The sequence below is a fragment of the Artibeus jamaicensis genome, unplaced genomic scaffold, assembly GCF_021234435.1.
Source record: "Artibeus jamaicensis isolate MK-2021 breed Jamaican fruit bat unplaced genomic scaffold, CSHL_Jam_final scaffold_1019, whole genome shotgun sequence".
NCBI classification, from domain to species: domain Eukaryota; kingdom Metazoa; phylum Chordata; class Mammalia; order Chiroptera; family Phyllostomidae; genus Artibeus; species Artibeus jamaicensis.
Genome location: NW_026522025.1, coordinates 9,196,776 through 9,215,805, shown reverse-complemented (window position 1 = coordinate 9,215,805; position 19,030 = coordinate 9,196,776). Strand labels below are relative to the sequence as shown.

Sequence of the window (19,030 nt, the reverse complement as noted above, 5' to 3'; positions counted from 1 at the left end):
AGGAAACAGAAGTGTGACGAGGTATGATATCTGGCCCAAGGTACACAGGTAGGGAGAACAGGGATTTACATGCAAATATTCAGACTCCGTGTTCAGAGCCCTTATCACAGCATCTGAAACTTACTGTTGAGCTACGAACATGCAGGCCAGGAGAGAACAACCAGAATTTTCTCTCCAAAAGGAATAGGGCTTTGTCTGCTGTGTTCACTGCTGATAACCCCCAGTGCCCAGATCAGTAATGGCCAGGTCTGCAGGCGCGTAATATATATCTTTAGTGATCACATGGTTGGATGAGTGGAAAAACTTTTTAAGACTTTTAGGCCTCTGTTCTTCTGCATATCTTGGTGCAGGCATAGGCAGAGTGGGGACGAGAGTAAATGCTCACTCCCAGGCCTCCTCTCTTACCCAGCCGTGTAATCCTGAAGTGACTGTGAGGTGAAGGGGAGAGGTGGAGGTCGAAGGGCGGATAAGAAAGGTAAAACTTGGCCGTGAGGGTTAAGTAGGTCTTTCCCGTCCCGCACTCATGAATCCCTTCCCTGTGCCCGTCCCAGCCGCTGCTGGCCCTTAGGCACAACCCTTCAAGAATCCAAATCCTTCTTCTATCCTTCCAGTTAAATAACTTACTTTTGGAAAACATAAGGGAAACTCACTAACTTAACAGCATTTGTACTTTGAAAGGAATGAAGGCCTCAGGCAAAACGTCTAACGATAAAATTTCTTTCAGTGATTAGGAAAAGAGCGGGTCATGTAATGGCCTGAGCTCTTCCCAGGACAATTCCCCCAACACTCTCTTGAGTGTCTACAGTTCCAGGTGCCAGAGAGCAAGCAGCTTCCCTCCCGGAGGGCACAGTGAGTCCCGGGGAGAAGGGAGGTCTGGGAAACTGGCAAGGAAATCGAGCCCTGAAGCTCCCCAAGGTGCAGCCCACTTACTTTCAGCCTAAGGTGGCTCAAGCCCAGTGCTTGCTCCCTGGAGGGGGTGGATGACTGAGACTGCCGCCCGAGGGATAAGTGGGAACACATGAGAGCGAAAGCTTCCCTGGCCTCAAACACGATGGAATGTCAGGATGACCAGGGGACAGAAACCTGTGTAGATCACAAGTTCTCTCTGTGCCTGCCCTTAAAAACCAAAACCACGACATTCCAATCAAAAGCACATACTGCTCATACTGAAAAGGGTGAGAAACACCCAGCCTGTGAGCCCTATTATCTATCATTCAACCAATTCGCATTATTGGCTGTTCACTACTTCTCAGACACAGTGTCAGATCCTAAACACACAGAGATGAATAAGACAGACATGTTCATGGATCACTGAGAGCTATCCTACTCCACAAATCCATGGACTGTGTAGAAGACCAAGATACAGCTTAATACTGCGCCACATAAGGAAACAGAATAAACTTTCACTCCACAGGGTAAGGCCACTTCACCTTACCACTGCCTTCACGTGACTCTATTCACTTAATAAATCGATGAAGCGCCTCCAGGAATCAAGACGCAGGGCCCCACACAGGACATACAAGTCCTCGAGGAGCTCCGAGTTTAGTGGGAAAAACAAACAGATAAAACAGTAATTGCAATAACAATGTGATCATTTCTTCAGCAGGGATAGGTGAAGGTGCTGAAAGAAGCACAACCCAGAGAATCTCGAAAGAAATCTGAGTGTCCCTTGGAAGGCTCTTCAGAGGAGAAAGCACCCAGTGTGTGTCTTCAAGTTACAGCAGGAGTTGGGGGACCAGCCGCGCTTGGAGCAGAATCCGCGTGCAATGACACAGAGGTGTAATGCTCAGATGGATTTTCAGGAACACAATTCTACATAGGTATTTAAAAGATAACTCTTGGCTGTAATACAAAGTATAGACCAGAATATCTTTCAAAGTTTGTCTTACTCTGACCCATGGTAAGAAGTTCATTTTCACTGTGGCCCAGGGGACACGGGCACATGAATCCACAGAACAGGACTTGCTGTATGAAATGTGCTCTGTTTTCTACTCTGGCCCATTCTACTCTGAAAATTCAACGGTTGTGATCCACTAAATTGATCTCACGAGGCCTGAACCATAATTTAAAAAAACACTGTTAGAAAGAAGAACTAAAAGAAATAAGAAGATAAGGCCACAGGTGCAGTGAGAGATGTTGAGAATCTGAACAACCCCCTTCACTGCCTCTTTTCAAAATGCAATGAGGATGAAGGTGAGGAGAGAGCTATCACACTTAACCGTAGCCTGTACCTCGTTTTCTACCCTCCCATTAAATTCTGGGGAAGGGACCTTGATGTCAGTTTCAATTCACTGTCCCCTAGCACCACGACTGACACACAGTAAGGTTTCAATGGGGCTTTGATATAACGAATATATAATACATGAGTGCTAGGTTTGAGAGTTACTCAGGAGATGAAATCAAGACCACACTCAAGTAAGTGGATAGAGGACATAAGTCGAATACACTCTGAAGATAAATCCATGTGACTTGTGAGAGTGTTGGAACACTATTAGAAAAAACAGCACAGTAAGTATACTGTTGTCATACTTGCTAGTTGGAAGTTAAAATATCTATCTCAAATTTTCAGTAAACCTAAGAGCCATCAACATATTAATTCTGATCATTTTATTCTATTCCTCTATGTGAAAAAATTAACAAAATTATAAATAAATTCTATATTTGATTAAAAGCTCTGTGATTCTAGCCAAATGCCTAACTATGAAAAGGCTTTTTATTGTCGTATTTTGAATCACCAGCCCTTGATCCTGGCTCTAAAAACAAAAGTGTCTTCTGTTCTGGGGAATAATCCACATGAAAACAGCCCTGGTAGTGAACATGCAGTGCGAGATCATTACCTAGTCCTCCTGCATGGGCGTCAATAAGTGAGGCTGCCACGGCAATCCCAGCAGGAAGGCCAAGGTCTTTCGCGGCCTCTGGTGTAAGCCCATTTCCAAGAGGAGCTCCAGGAGGCAGCACTTGGTTTCCTGGGTAGACAGGAAAAAAAACAAACACCTGTCAGTTTGAAAAACACAAAAGCAGACATAGAGTTTTCCTAAGAGGACCCCTCTGCTCCCTGCCTTTCGCCTGTGTTTCATCAACTGCACAGAGGTGGACACCATGCAGCCACTAACAGTCTCGCTGCTCTTTTGACGACAGGTACATGTTCTTGGTCCTTATGGATCATGCTCTGGGGTGCTTTACAAAGTAAGGAGCTCTAAGACATCTTTCAAACTGGGAAACATGCCATCGATAGAAAATTCTAGAAGAGATGAGAGGGGGCCCACAAAACCACAAATTGATTTTTATTGGGCAGGCCCCTTATAGTACAGGCTTCCCCCATTAGACGAGTGTTGTAGGAACCCATCTGTATCACTGTACCAGCTGGTGCTGTTGTGAGAAGCCGCATTCAGCTTCAGTGAATCTTTTCTGAAGACTCTTTCAATGCATTGGCCCGTGTCATGATGGGTGATTTACAAGCACACCTGCCACACGGTGCGGAGTGTTCAGCAGTTTTTGACCAAAAAGGGCATGACCTCTGCACCCCACCTTCCCTACTCATCCGATCTGGCCCCGAGTGATGTTTGTATTTGTTTGTTCATTTTCACAGATGAAAAAAGTCCTCGAAGGGAAATGTTTTGCTGATGTGGAAGAGGTGATACAAAAAATGGCACAAGCACTAAAAGGAATCCAAATCAGCGCATTCAAAAACTGTTTTGAGTGGTGGAAAAACCATCTTGATAGGTGCACTGCATCAAATGGAGAGTGCTTTGAAGGTCACTGAAGTTTAAACATGTAAGAATAAATACACTATTTCTATAAATAAATTCTGGGTTTTTAGGGTCCTCTCTCCTACGTACTCGGTGGCCTCCTGAAGGCTAGACTGAAATGGACAAAGTATTTCCTCCTGAGAGAGCAGGGCTCCCAGCACACCTCGCATACGCACAGGCCACACATCCCTCACACTTCCTGGTGGCATAAATTCCTAAGAAAGTTGAGAACATTTGCTCGTGTAGTTGCTTTCCATCAGAGAAGAAGGAAGACAATAACTTTGCTCCAATGAAGAATGTCTTAAGACTTTCTCAGTTGGACAATAAAGTCCAGTCTAATTTTACAAGGCTGCTGCTTGCACAACCATATAGTACAATGTGAATGGTGTGCTTTGGAGTTGTGCAATGCAATGACCCTGATGTTTCAGATGACCCTGAATTCCTGCAGTCAGTCAGGCTTCAGTTAAGAATGTATTGACTGTCTTGCTTTGTGTAGGTGCTGTGGTGCTATAAAAGGCAGTCCTTGCCGCTCCCCCCACCCCCATCTAGTTCAGGAGATGAGAGCAGGACACAGAGAACCATGTCATTCAGAACAGAAAGAACAGACCCACCTGTTCCCAGGGGTTTAGCAGAGGGTAAGTACCCCCCCACCGCCACTGCCAAGGAATTTATCATAAGTATTTCCACAGTACAGGGAAAGATGGAGGTGGATCGCGTATATGCTAAGATTCCTCTCAGCTTCAAGGATTCGGGACTCTATGATCCTGAAGGCGTGGTCAGCAATTTGCTCAGTGCTAAGTTACCTACCACTTGTTAAATATTCCCTGGGGCTCCAGGGATGGGCAAAGGTGCTTCAGGACTTCTGAGGGTAAAGTTGAAGGCAGGGGTCAGAGGGAGATGGAGGATCAAGAGCTCACCAATGTCCTTTAATTATAAACCAAGTACCCCCAGGACACGTTTTTATCCATTTTAGGTAATACGTTTCTTTCTATAATTGAATTTGAAAAAAGTTAAGTTAAGAAAAGGAAGAAGACTGAATCCACTGCAATGACTTCTAAATGTTCACTATCCAATAATGGTAGCCACGAGGCGCATGAGAACTGGGCGTTTAAAATGCAGCTGGAGCCCTGGCTGCATGAGTCAGTTGGATGGAGCATCATCGCATCAACTGAAAGGTTGCTGGTTCAATTCCTGGTCAGGGCACATGCCTAGATTGTGGGGTCCATTGGCAGTTGGGATGCGTATGAGAGGCAACCAGCTGATGTTTCTCTCTCACACAGACATTTCTCTTTCTTTCACCTCCTCTCTCTCTATAATTAATAAATTTAAAAGACAATTTTAATGCAGCTGCAGTAACTATGAAGCCAATTTATTTCACTTTAAGTCTAAAAACTGATACACAATTCAGTTACTAAAAAGTTTCAAGTACATTAGTAATATTTTGGGTGTGCAAATCTACTTTTCAATGTTAATTTAAGAAATCTAAAGCAAGTATTTATAATAGAAATCCAGTGTCTGACTGAGATGTAATAGGTGGAAATTTACACCAGATGTCAAAGATAATATAGAAAAGTAAATAATAGCTAACGGGGCGGGGGGGAAGGGATTGAGGAAAAAGGACTCATGGACGTGGACAACAGTGTGGAGATGTCAGGGGGAGGGGGTATAAGGGGACTAAACGGCGATGAAAAATACAATAAAATTATTAAATAATAATAATTTTATATCAATTACATCAGGAGTGTCAAACTCATTTTCACCAGGGGCCACATCAGCCTCGAGGTTGCCTTCAAAGGGCTGAATGTAACTTTAAGACTGTAGACATGTAGCTACTCTTTAACTAGGGGCAAGGAGCTCGGCGCTGCCACTGTATAGAAACCAGGTGCCAGGCCGGATAAAACAAGGTGGATTCCGCCTGCAGGCCTTGTGTTTGCCACCCATGGATTACATGTTGAAATATTCTCAATTTATTACATTATACAATACATTTTTAAATTAATTTCACCTACTTGTTTTTACCTTGCTGGGTCTACTAGAAAGTTTTAGGTTATGTGTGTCACTCTTACTGCACTTCTGTTGGATTTCCAAGGTCAAGGTGCTGAAACACTGGGTTGGGGCCCAAGGAGAACCTCCAGTCTGCTTTGAATGCCCAGGCCGGCAAAAACCTGGAAGACAGCAGCGCCCTGAGCTGGGGCAGTCTGGCTCCGGACACTGTCTCAACTGTGTCCCCACGGCTCACACACACTAACAGGCAGCATTCCGATTTACTGGGCACTTCGGGGCCAGGACTGTGCTGAGGACACAGCACGAACTTCCTCACTTCACTGTCACAACAACCCTCTGTGAAGGGTCCTGTCACTGTCCCCACGGCATAGATGGACAGGCAGAGTCACCCTCCACCAGGGAAAGTGGATTCCCCGCAGTCACACAGACTGCAGACTCCAATTCCACGCCTACGTACTTTCTCATTCATTACATTACATTTTGGTGCAGCTGCTTCTTTTTCAAAAAGGGTTTTTTTTTAAGTGAATTAAGGTACCAAGAGAAGTATTTGGGGGACAAATATTGGGTGTGTTTGAAAAGTAGCACCATTTGGAAATCATTCCCACTACAGACATTCCTCACTTAATTGTGCTTCACTTTACTGCGCTTCACAGATGTTCCGGTTTTTACAAACTGGAGGCAAGACCCACCACCAGCAAAAACAAATATGACTTGTTTTATTATGCTACTTGCCTCGCCTTATTATGACACTTGATTTATTGCAGTGGGTCTGGAACCAAACCCTCAATATCTCTGAAGTGTGTCGGTACATTCAGAATTTTTTTAAAGTATTAATTTTTATAGGAAGCTCTAAGTGGGAACTCAGTTTCACTTTCATCCCCAACTTCACAAACATAAAAGGTGTAATTTTCATTTAAAAAAAATAAAAAAGATTCCAGACAAGAGGAGGATGAGCAGGGTGGCTCTTCTGGACTGTAGTTCAGAAAGAAGCCTAGTGAGGCGCAGAGAGAGCCCTGGGCTTGCAGTCAGGAGTTGTGGGTTCGAATCCTATGCTGGAGGACCCCAGGGAGATTTCTCAGCAGAGGCAGCATCTTGAGCAAAAGCCAAGACAGACGGGAGACTGCCAAAAGGGCCGAGTCAACGGAAACCTAAGCTGGGGTGGGAACCAGCAGGGGGTGGCGGAGACCCATAGGGCCGGAGAGGGAAGTGAGGACAGTGCCTGCACTGTCATCTGGACCGAGGTGCTACACTTCACCAGGAAGACCGCTGGGAGCCTCTGAAGGAGGCTTAAGCCAGGGAGTGCGGTCACCGGATTTGTGCACATTTAAAGCTCTCTGGCAGCACGCAGCAGAGGACAGAATGGGGTAAGAGGAAACAGCTGAGAAACACTTTCAGTAACCAAAGAGAAAAGATAAGGGCCTTCATTAAGATATCAGCAGGTGAGATGCAGACATAAAGGCAGATGGGAAGGATTTTTGTGGAGCAAGAAATGACAGCTCATGGTGGCTGCCTGGATATTCAGAATGTACTGGACAGGAAGATGTCCTCACCTGGACCCCCAATAAGGACGGAGTTGAGGACATGGCAGAAGCGAGGCGAGCAGACAGCCTCCAGCTGCCAGCTGCTCGGGGCACCTTTGACAAGGTAATACGTTTCCCAGGGCAGCCATACCCGGTGACTTGGCAGAGTGAGGGCAGAAGGGCTCTGATGGGCACTGCTCACTCCTGAGCACTCTGCTGGGTTGGCTGAGGTGCTGCGGGACTGCACCGTGGTCCCACTTCTCGCTCTGCTCAGTCCTCCCCACACCCCCTTCCTCTCCCAGGTGGCACCCCCTGACGAACATCTTATAACCCCAAAGCTGGCACGGCCTCTGCCTCCAGAGAACCCAGCTGAGGGCAGCGAGCCAGGCCTTGTCCTCAGTCCAGTGGTCTAGGAATGAAAATAAATATGCACAAGGATTAACATCGCTCCTTTGAATTGGAACCATAGCCTTCAGGAACGGTGTATCTGGACCCCAAGCAGGAAGCAGCTTTGTGTATCTAGAGACCGAAAGGCAACAGCTTGGCAAAACTCAGGATGATACCAACAGGTGGGTCTCTGGGAGAAACCACCCATCAGATCACACTTCAAAGTCATCTGCCAGAGATGCGACGCGGGGACTGAGGAGCCGTCAGAGGCAGGCTTCAGTGCAGCTTGACGACGTTTCCAGAAATAATCCTCCTTCCACCATAAAATTAAATTATTCACAGCACTGGTTTTCCCAGAGTTAATCAGGGCTTCCCAGTCTCTGCATTTGCAGTCACTTCTAGTCTTCATTCAACCATTCATATGTGCATTTTAACAAACATTTCAATAACAATAATAGTGGTCCCCGTATATTTTCACCTACCCTGTGCCAAGATTTAGGTGTGGGGTATAAATGCACAAGGTGGCTCTCACCTCAAAAGACTCCCACCGTGTTCTGTGCGAACCAAGGCTCTCAGGCCCATGTATATAAAATGATTCAAAGGTACATGTGGTGTCTGGAGCACTGAGAGGGGGGGACAGTGGGGTTGGCCCCAGGAGTACAGGAAATCAAGATGAAGGTGACATTTGAGCCTGGTCTGGAAAGACAGGTGGCAGATTGCTGGGTTCAGAGCTATAATGCTCAGGGGAAATGAATGCCATTAGAGCAAAAATCGGGTTCACTGTAGAGTCCCGAGGGATGCTGAGTGTTTGAGGCACGCAGCATGTTGGCACAAAGGACACCAGGGAGGAGTGGGGCGGTTTGGCCCACTAACAAGAGAGGCAGCGGGGGACCTGAGGCAGGGCGAGGAGCTCCAACTAAGGCAATGAGGCCCTGCCAGCTGACAGTTTTGAGTACTTGGTTTGGATTTTAAGATAAACCTGCAGTGTGGAGAAAAGCTACAACTGGAAAGAGTTTTTATCTTTAAAACAATCAAGCCAACTGAAAAAATGCAGGCTGCAAAACACTATGTAGAGTCTGACTTCATTTGAGGAACAACAAAGAAGGTGGGTGGACTATGTGTACAAATACATTCCTAGGGGGGAAAATTAGAGAGAAAGGCATTCTCTGGATGGAGAAATTATGCATGATCTTTTTTCTCACTGCTCTTAACTAATCCATAAATTCTAATTGGTCTACCTTGAACATGCGATTCTTGTGTAATTTTTTTAAAAGGTGTTTCCCTCCTTAAATATGGTCAGGGGAAATAAATTAGGCACATATATGGAGCAGAATACTACATAAACATTAAAATGAATGAGGAAGAATTAAGGTATGGTTTGGGAAGGCAGTCCAAGATAAATTACGTGAAAATGGAAAGATGCAGAATAGCATTCAGGGTATGAGGTCCTATCTGTGAATTTTGTTAAAGGATACAAAAATGTAAGCAAATGTACTTCCAGAAAAAAAATATGCAGAATATTGTTACTTAGTGCATTGTTCTCTACTATTTGTGCCCCTTCTATACCATGACTTTGTATTTCTTTTGTGACCGAACCAAAGTTTAAGTCAAAGCAAAACTAAATTCAGGAGAATCCTATGCACCCTTTCTAAGCCCAGCTCCCCAGCCTGAATTCAGGCAGGAGAGAGGCCCTAGGATGCTTCACTACTTTCCTGATCTGGCGGGTTTTCCATCCCTATGAACACACTCTCACCTTGGGGCACAAAAAAGCAATTGCTCCAAGGGCTCTTGGACCCATGTCCCCCGAATTCCCACTCAGATGGGCAGCCTCCGTGTGAGCAGTCCGAAGCTGGGGCCTACAATTATCTGGTGATTGCAGGCCCTCTTCGCGGGCGGGGGGCTACTATTACACCAAACCTTCCCCTACCAGTTTTTCAATTACCTATGACTAATGAGCACTTTGGGAACAGTTTCAGACACACACATAATCCTCTTTCCTGATGTCAGCAGCAGAAATTAATGACTGTGTGGATTGCTGGGAGACAGAAAATGCATTATAATGGTCAACAGAACTGTTATCCTCTCCAGGAAGGAGGACGTGGGGGCGGGGTGTTGTATTAACTGGAAGGTTCAGTGTTCCTTTGTATTCCTACAAACATGAGATGAAACCCGGGGGGAGAGAGCTGGCTCAGAGCCCGTGGAAATGTCAGACGGGTTTGGGCTGTGGGTGGCATGCGACCCTGGTTCCTCCCTGCTTGGCACTGGAGCACCAGTCCCTGCTTATATTTGCCAAGGTCAACAGGCCAATCGGATTGTCGGGGATGGTGCTGAGGGTCACCAGGCCCTGCAGCAGAGGGGGTCTCTGAGTCCCATCTGACTGACTCTACTTTCAATTGGGTTTAAAGGTAAAAGGACACGCATTGGCTGGAGGTCTTTGAGAAGCGTGCTGTGGTTTCCATGTTGGTTTTTTCACATGGGTATACTCTGAGGTGGTGTCAAAGACGGTTAAGAACGGGCCCAAATATGGTGCAGCTTCAAAGTTACATGAAGCATGAACCCTCACTAAGTAAAAGATAATACCATAATGTGCCTATGGCTGCCAGCAGATTGGCTATGGATACTCAGTTTTAAAAAAACAGACGGAATTAGGGGCTTGACCCACACCCAGCACCTAAATTCCTCTACAGAGGTCTCAGTCCACTGGGGCAGGTTATCTCAGAGAGCTTTTTGGCCCCTGACTCACAACTGACACAAGACTGATCGAAAAACACTCCAGTAACTCTCAATCCTAAATGAGAGTTACACACATGTCCAGAGCTAATCACTCAGAGAAATTAACAAAAAACTCACACCTGACATGCCCTGCCACCTGTTCAAAGGCACGTTCTGAAATTAAGTTGTTCCTTTGCCTGCACTTGCCCCCTAAAAATAATCTCATTTTAACTAGGAATTAAATTCCATCTTGAATTATTGATTGAATGTAAAACTTGCTGATGATATCTTCATCATTCATTTCAGAAACGTTTACTGAGTACCTGCTATGTGCCAGGCACCGTTGCAATGTTGGAAATGCATGAAGGAACAAGACACACAAGGCCCCTGGTCCACATGGCTTACTTCCGGTAGACGCCATTCCCACCCAACGCTTCTTTGAATTTTATCTTGTAACTATTATATATTTGTAAGGTCTTTTGTGATTTGGATTGTCTTTTACATTTTTTATATCCCTGCCCTTGTACTCTGACCTATAGTTGGTATTTAATAAACATTACATATATTTTAAGTTGAATTTTGAATGGCCTGTATGCTGTCTTCCCTACTATGTTTGTCTCTTTCCCTCTCTCCTACTAATCGAGAATGGCTCAAAGACAATTTTATTTATCTCTGTATTTTCACACACCCCCCCACCAGCACTTGGCAGTGTCTAGAATAGAAATTCTGAGTAATGTTCATGCAACTGAATTTATAAATTTTTTTAAAAAGAAAAGGCACTAACACAGGGGTCCCCAACCCACAGGCCACTGACCATTGCTTGTCTGTGACCTGTTAGGGGCCAGGCCACCCAGCAGGAGGTGAGAGGCAGGGCAAGCAAGCAAAGCTTCAAGCTTGTATTACCACCTGCCTCCTGCTCCAACCCCCATCCCAGTTCATGGAAAACATGTCTTGCCTGGTGCCAAGAACATTGGGGACCGCTGCCATAAAGCCATAAGTCACAGACCAATCGACTTAGACAAAGAAATTACACGTACACATGATGCTGAATATCAGCTGCGACAGTAAAGAGACTGGATTAAGTGTAACTCTTGAGTGCTACCCAGACAAGGAACGTGCTTTGCTAACACAATCCCACCAGTAATGCGCTCTCGCCTCTCTAACTCAGGGACAATGCGATGTATCAAGGCCGGGGCACGTGCATGTGCCTAGAGAATGGCTGACCGGTGGACCCAAGCCTCTCACTAGTACAATAGTGAGTCCTAATGGATACTATCACCTAGTGAAATAAAGGCTCTCAAATTCTCCTTACCTGGTCAAGTTTGGTTTAAAAAGTGGACGGTAGTTAACTTCTAAGTGAAAAGTCCCAGGTCTTACAGCTAAGTGGGTTGGAGGAGGACAGGATGGAAAACAGACCAAGGGGTCTGGACTTGCTCTAATCAACAACCAGTACCTGCTGTAGGTCAATGAGCCAAGGAGTGGCATACACAACTTGTGTTTTAGGAATGTAAGTACCACAAAGTAATGGTGACCATTTATTAAAACCTACAAGTTTTCAGTTACTGTTTGTACATCTTTCAGATGCTACCACGTTCAATACTAGGAACAAACCTATGAGGCTACTATTAGCAGCACTATTTACAGGTATAGAAATAAAAGCACTGAAGGTTATGTAATTTGTTCAGAGGCACCTATCTGATAAGGCACAGTCAGGTTTTCAATCCAGAATCCTCAGGTTCAAGAGTCTGGGATCTTTCTACTTCACTATGTACATTAGAAATAATAAACATGAGAGCCAGGGAGAGAGATCTCAAGTGCATGTAGCCTGCCACAGGTAGAGAAGAAGGGCAGCTGGATTTGTGGAGGGCTCCCACGGAGGGCCACGTTCAGGAACACAAAATCTCAGCATGTTGAATTTTCCAGCTCCTTCCTTTCCTCTCCCAGGCAGGTTCCAAAAACAGAGACTTGGGACTTCAAAGGGCCCTTTGGGACCATCAACTTCAGTGTATTCCTTCTGCAGCGCAGAAAACTGAACTCAGAGAGGGAGGGGGTTTCCCTGGGGTCATCAGGTGCAGCAGCAGAACCAGGGACTGAACCCGGGATCCCTGACTGGAGCCGGATTCCCTCCACTTTCCCACACCCCCCACCGTGGCACTGCTCTCCTCTGTCTACCCCAACCACAGCAGGAACTCACCTAAGCCAGGGCTCTGTGTCACAGGGAGAACAGGAGAGGGGGCAATAATCCAGTGGATTCCAGCGGTGCAAGTGGCTGATTCTGTACCAGTCACCAGTCAGAGCATAAAATGCAAACTTTTCAGCTTGAAGTCATCCATGTTGACACTCGGAGTGACCTAATTCTCTTGATAATTGCCGATGCCCTAGTTTGTTCTCACTTAGCCTACGGCCACCTCCACAGAGCCTTTCCTGGGTAGATCGTAATTAATCACTCTTTCCTTTACAATCCTAAAGCATGTTTCTTGGAATTACATCATTCTGTTCTACATAATGGCTGGCTTTGTGCATCTTCTATTTTAGATTACAACCACCTCAAGAGCTCCGCTCTTTGGTAGATATACCTATTTTTAAAGATTTTATTTATTTATTTTTAGAGAGAGGGGGAAGGGAAGGAGAAAGAGAGGGAGAGAAACATCAATGTGTGGTTACCTCTCATGAGCCCCCTGCTGAGGACCCGGCCTGCAACCCAGGCATGTGCCCTGACTGGGAATTGAACCAGCAACTTGTTGGTTTGCAGGCCAGTGCTCACGCCACTGAGCTACACCAGCCAGAGCTTCCAGTAGCTGTATTTGTAGGAGGTGGGAGTTTAGAAGAGCACCCAGGAGTTCAGGTTAGGAGGGAGGAAGTCCTGGGTGGAGATCCTGGCTTGTCAATTGCAGAGTTTGTTTCCTTGGGCAAGTGATTTAATTTCCCTGCTACAGTTTCCTTACCTTTTAAAAGGCAATAATCATGCTATTTTTCTCCCTAAGTGGTATGAGAATCAAGCAAGATAATACATATAAATCACTTTAGGGTGGTGTCTGTCACATGGCAAATGCATGTTAAGTATATTATTATTGTTGTTATGATTCTGTATTCCTGATGTATTGGATGTCACCCGACATAGAGTGGTTACTCAGTTTATTCTGGCTGAGGGTTGTTTTTTTGTTTTTTTTTAAGATTTAATTTATTTATTTTTAGAGGGAAAGGGAAGGAGAGAGGGAGAGAAATATCAACGTATGGTTGCCTCTAATGCATCCCCCACTGGGAACTGGCCTGTAACCCAGGCATGTGCCCTGACTGGGAATTGAACCACAATCTTTTGGTTCGTAGGCCCGCGCTCAATCCACTGAGCTACACCAGCCAGGGCGAGGGTTTTTTTTAAATTTATTTTTTCTTATTTTAGAGAGAGAGAGAGGAAGTAGGGGAGATACAAAAAGAGAGAGGGAAACATTAATTTGTTCTTCCACTTATTTATGAATTCATTGGCTGATCCTTCTATGTACCTTGACCCCTGATTGAACTGGCAACCTTGGCGTGTCAGAAGACACTCTAACCAACTGAGCAACCCGGCCAGGGCCCGAGTTTATAAAGCTTGAGAAGTGATCCTTGATGTCACAGTACGTGGAGATACGTGCTTTTGGGGACATGACAGCAAAGCACAGAATCTGTGAAAGCCGTTAAAATATTCATAGCAATGGAATTCAGTTTTTCAGCACACGCTCATGTCCCCATGGCACATCTGTGGACTGAAATGTTTTAAAAGTACAGGAGGTGTCCTCTTGGGAGTTAATTTAAGGACCAAATGCTTGTTTCTAAAGGAAAAGGTATTATTTTGAAAGCAACACCCTTGGCTGTTACGATGACCAATGCTTTTAAGACCCAGAGGAAGAGTTCGGCCACAGACAGGAACTGCCCCCACTCCTGGGGCAGGCGAGTTTAGGAAATCTGTGCAGACGTCCTAGCTGGCCCTGTGCTGAAGATACTGCTGTTGAGATCCGGGAAATTGAGAACATAGCCTGACCACAGCAAAACAGGAACAAGGAACAGCATGCAAACAAAGGCTGAGCAGACATCCTGCAGTATGTGAGTGCCCTACTTAGAGCAAGATAGGCAGATTGTAATCTGTTTAGTTTTGAATTTTGAAACCCCACCCTGTTCCCCGAGCGCAGTCTCTGTCAGCAAATAGCTAACTGCCACGTCTGCTTCTGTTCAACGCTTGCTTGCTCGTCCCTATATAAGGACTTAGCTGTAAGCGCTCGGCGCGTCTCTCATCTGCAGCCCTTTTGGGCACCGTGTCTCCGGACACCCCGAGAGTTCGCCCCTGCGCAGGTTAAGCTTGGCCAATAAAATAAGATCAAAACCCTGAAAGGTCTTCGAAAATTATTCTCATGTCCGGTGGATATAACACTGCCCGGGTTAAGTCAGTGGTCTTCAGGGTTTTCAGTGGTTTTCTTCATGATCCATTAAAAAAACCACATTAAAGAGAAAAAGAAATTGGAGACTGATGAGCTTCTCGATGTTTCATTTAGTCCCATAGATTCATTAAAAACAAATCCTAGAATCATGATCATTTGGCAGAATGTTTATTATCACTAAAAAGTAGGAAGAAGATGATCTCAAAATAAAGGACATCCCTTCAAATTAAACGCACTTCCTTTTACGACTTTATTTTCTCATCTGATCACACACCAGTGAGCACTTTGTCAGGGGCCAGTGTCGGTCTCTGATCTAGACTACCTGCCATTTGCAAACTGCTGGTTCACAGAATGGTAACAGCCTCCGAACAACGAGCGAATCAGAAAGCAAGATCTCACGTGAAAGTCAGTGGATTTGGTGTTACCCACACAGCGCCAAACATCGGTGATCTGAAGCCACCTGGGGCTTTTCCACCATGTAGACCAAACATGATTCAGGTAATTGACCAAATTTTTCACTTCCCAACCAGATGTCTTAGTTTTATATAAATGAAGCCAATCTTGTACTTTCATGTGCAAATAAGCTATACATAAATTCACCCCTGGAAGGCAGAATTAATTGCTCATTCTTGATGAATATGAAATTACATATTATTTCTTCTTTTTTCCCCCAATTATTTTACCTTTGGAAAAGGTCTTCTGCTCTTGTTTGAAAGTCATATACTTTATCTTACTAGAAATGTTTTCTCTTTAAAAATGTTTATTCCTCCTTATGTTTGTCATTGTTGTTTTTCAGCAAGGCCTGTGCTGTGTAAGGAGGAGCATGGTCTCAGGTTCTGACGGGATGAACAGGGTTCTAATTCTGGGCACACTCCCACCCCCAAGCTTTTAAGAGCCTTGGGGAAAGTTACCAGAGGTCTCTGAATTCAGTTTCTTTGCAGATGTAAATCATAAACTCTTCCACAAGGGACACTGTGAAGACTCGAGACCATTCTTTCCTGCAACATGTGGTGGTCGACTACTCGGTGTGTCCATTACTGAGAGACAAGGGAGAACCACAGCGTTTCCCTCCCCTGGGGCTCAGGTGCTGCCAGGAACCCGGCAGGTGCTATAACAGGAGGGTGCTATAAAACCCAGGCTCATGCTGGGATGACGGCTGTACTACACAACAAAGGCAGTGTCTTCATTCAGGGTTTTTAATCAAAGTATGAGCAAGTAAACTGTTGCTAATTTTTAAAGGAAGCCTCATCAGGTTTGTAAAAGGAAGGACCTGCCTGAAAACTTGCCCCTTCTGTTACAGATTTTGAGCACACACTGGAATTTGCTCCGATCATGTTCGTTTAAGAATTTATATGGTTATCAATGACCCTTCACCTTCTAGGCTGTTGTCCCGACAACCATTTATCAGACAGAATATGGAAAGCAGACAACAATGTGTCCTTTCCGTCAGGTTTAGTAGGCAAAACTCAACAGCAGAAAGACAATGTTCAAATGACCAGGGTTTTTGTGTCTGAGATCCTTTTAAGAGAAATAATTCGCAGACAGCAACATACACACACACATACATACAAAGGGAGGGGGCTGCATGGAGAACTCGGCTGGGCAAGGACGGCTGCTATGACGCATTCACGTGCAGTTTAATAGCTGTGGTGTTTCAACAGCTGGCCACAAATAAATACAGAGCACAAGGGCGGAAGGGCTAAGTTTGCTGCTACCGTTGTTCATCCTAAGATGTTAAAGTCTTTTCTCACCAAAGCCCAGAAACACCTCAAATATATGTAGAAATGGGATGTGGCTCTGTTTTTTTAAACTTTTCCCTAAAAGCCAGAGCTTTTGTTCCCAAATGATGTCATCTGCTTCAAATAGAGAAAGAAATGCCCAAAGTTCTAGATGGCCTAGCCCAGACACCTGAGGAGGCCATGCGGATGGTGGGGGCGGGGCTGAGAAACAGAGGTTCAAATCTAGAACTTGATCCATGATGAGAGTCTGTCACCTGGAGATTAAAGCAGGGAGAGCTGTAAACTGTACGCCCTTTTCTTAAGCTTTACCATAGTACACAGGCTGAGGAAGCAGAAAGTGTCCACTATCCGACCACAGAGACAATGACCTCATCCTGGGTGAAGAAGGACACTGGCACTGCACTGCCCAACAGGGAGTGGAACCTGCCAGCCTGGCATTTAGCCAAGATGTTGGAGTAAAATCCCCAAAGCCCCTGGCCACGTCGCCTTGGGAACTGAGCTGGGGAAAATTCCAAACATGATGCTCTAGCTTAATGTCACTTAAGTCTCCATCTAAGTCGTCCAGTGGATGAAAGGTGGGAGGCTCATGGAGACTTAAGGCAAAGTGCTCCAGTGACAAGCAGATGGAAACTCCAAGCTTTGTAAATGAAACAAAATCTAATTTCTCCATCTTTGGACATAGGACCTGGGAGATGGAGCAGACCCTAAGCAAACAAAAAAGGAAGGCTGGCCTGAAGCCCAGAGTGTCACCGGCCATCTCGTCCTTTCACAATGGCCACAGGGACGGTTCCCAGGTGGAGCATGACGGGCAGAGGGAGGCAGCCAACCTCCAGCGGGCATCAGTGCCTTGAGCTGGGAAGAGAAAGGGATAAATCGTGCGGGATTCCTTCAGGAGCGGCTTCTAGGCCAGATATTTGGGATTGTTCTGCCTCTGGAAGGCGACCAAGGGTAGATCTCCATGAGGCCAGTCCAGCGGGCCCTAGCTTCTATGATAGAGCTGACTTTTTAAACTGTGGTACGTTTACACAACGGAATACTATACAACATAAAGACGGGAGGAGGAATTCCTATGCTTTGTGCCAGCATGGATGGAACTGAGAACCAAATAAACTGATGAGCAAAACAAAACCAGAGACAAGGAAAACGGGAACAGACTGACAGTGGCCAGAGGAAAGGGGGTGGGGGGATGGTGGACAGAAGGGGAAGGAAGTATCAAAGGACATGTATGAATGACCCATGGACATGGACGACAGTGTGGGGACTGACTGTGGGAGGAGGGGGTGGGACAAGCAGAGGAGGGCACAGGGGAAAAACTGGGACAACTGTAATAGAATAAACAACAAAAAATTGAGACCATGAAGCTAATTATGCACTGTGGTTTTTTCTTCAGCTGACAAAGTAACAGAATTTCATTACAGGTAATTCAAACAATATAGAAAAATAGGAGTAAATAACCTTTCCCTTTTCTCCTCCCAGAAACAACTACCACTGAAATACGGGGGTGGGCAAAAGTAGATTTACAATTGTAATACAAATAATTAATGCAATATAAATAAATAATAATACAGGAGTAAGTTCAGTGTTTTGCGTACTCACAGTTTTACTTTTGCCCACCCCTATATTAGCAACTATTAGAGTACATCCTTCCAAAATATCGAGATATACATGTATTTAATTTGATGTAAAAGGGATAACCTAAGTGTGCAAGTTTAGAGTCTGTCTTTCTAATTTATTGGTGTGTCACAGACATCTTTATTCATCACTGAGTATAGTAAATTTGGACGTGCCATTCTATTTAACGGACCCCTCAGTATTAGGCAGTTTGTTTCTCCCAAATTACAAACAAGCCCAGACGTAGCAAGGAGAGGCGTGGAGGGCATTAGTGTAAGGGGGTGAAAGGGCTCCCCAGTAAGGGAGGAGATTACTGCCAGGAGCACAATACTACAACAGGAGGACAATGTGATCTGCAAGTATCTCAAGAGTTAGACAAGCCCCCCCCCCTTTTTTTTTTTAGACAGAGAAGAATAAACAAGACTATGAAGAACAGAGGGTGGAGAAATGGAATGAAAGAGTGTGACTGGACAGTAGATAAGAGAATATTTTAACCTGAGGACAGTCTGTTTTGAGGCAGGAACATATAATTGTTCATTTGATGTGTCCCTCTGACTGGGCCACAGGGCGCCCTGACACTTGGTCAAACAATATCCTGGGCATCTATCTCTGTAAGGGTGTTTTGGGATGAGATTAAGACTTCAGTCAATAGACTGAGTTAAGCCAATTGCTCTCCGTATTGTGGGAAGGCCTCATCCAATCAGCTGAAGGCCTGACTAGAACAGAAAGGCTGGCACCTCTTCCAGTCCTACATCCCCAAGAGAGAGAATCCTTCCTGACAACCTCTGAACTAGTACCAGGCTTTCTCCTGCCTTTGGACTTGAAGTGAAACATCAGCTCTTCCTGGTTCTCGAGCCCGCCAGCCTGCAGACTGGAGCTACACCATCAGCTCTCCT

The 19,030-nt window shown here is 45.3% G+C and overlaps 1 protein-coding gene across 16 annotated transcripts in view; it reads right to left on the bottom strand.

Annotated features, from left to right (window-relative positions):
* The window catches only part of FGGY (FGGY carbohydrate kinase domain containing), a 385,020-nt gene that overhangs the window by 190,421 nt on the left and 175,569 nt on the right, over positions 1–19,030 (bottom strand). For 15 of the 16 annotated variants that reach the window (XR_008389735.1, XM_053655576.1, XM_053655571.1 and 12 more), the window contains one exon: positions 2,838–2,966. The exons of the other annotated variant lie outside the window; for it this stretch is intronic. Coding sequence is in view for 14 of the 15 variants with exons in the window: in XM_053655576.1 (XP_053511551.1) it covers positions 2,838–2,966 (129 nt within the window). In the remaining variant the exon portion in view is untranslated. The remainder of the gene's footprint in view (positions 1–2,837; positions 2,967–19,030) is intronic. 16 annotated transcript variants of the gene reach the window in all.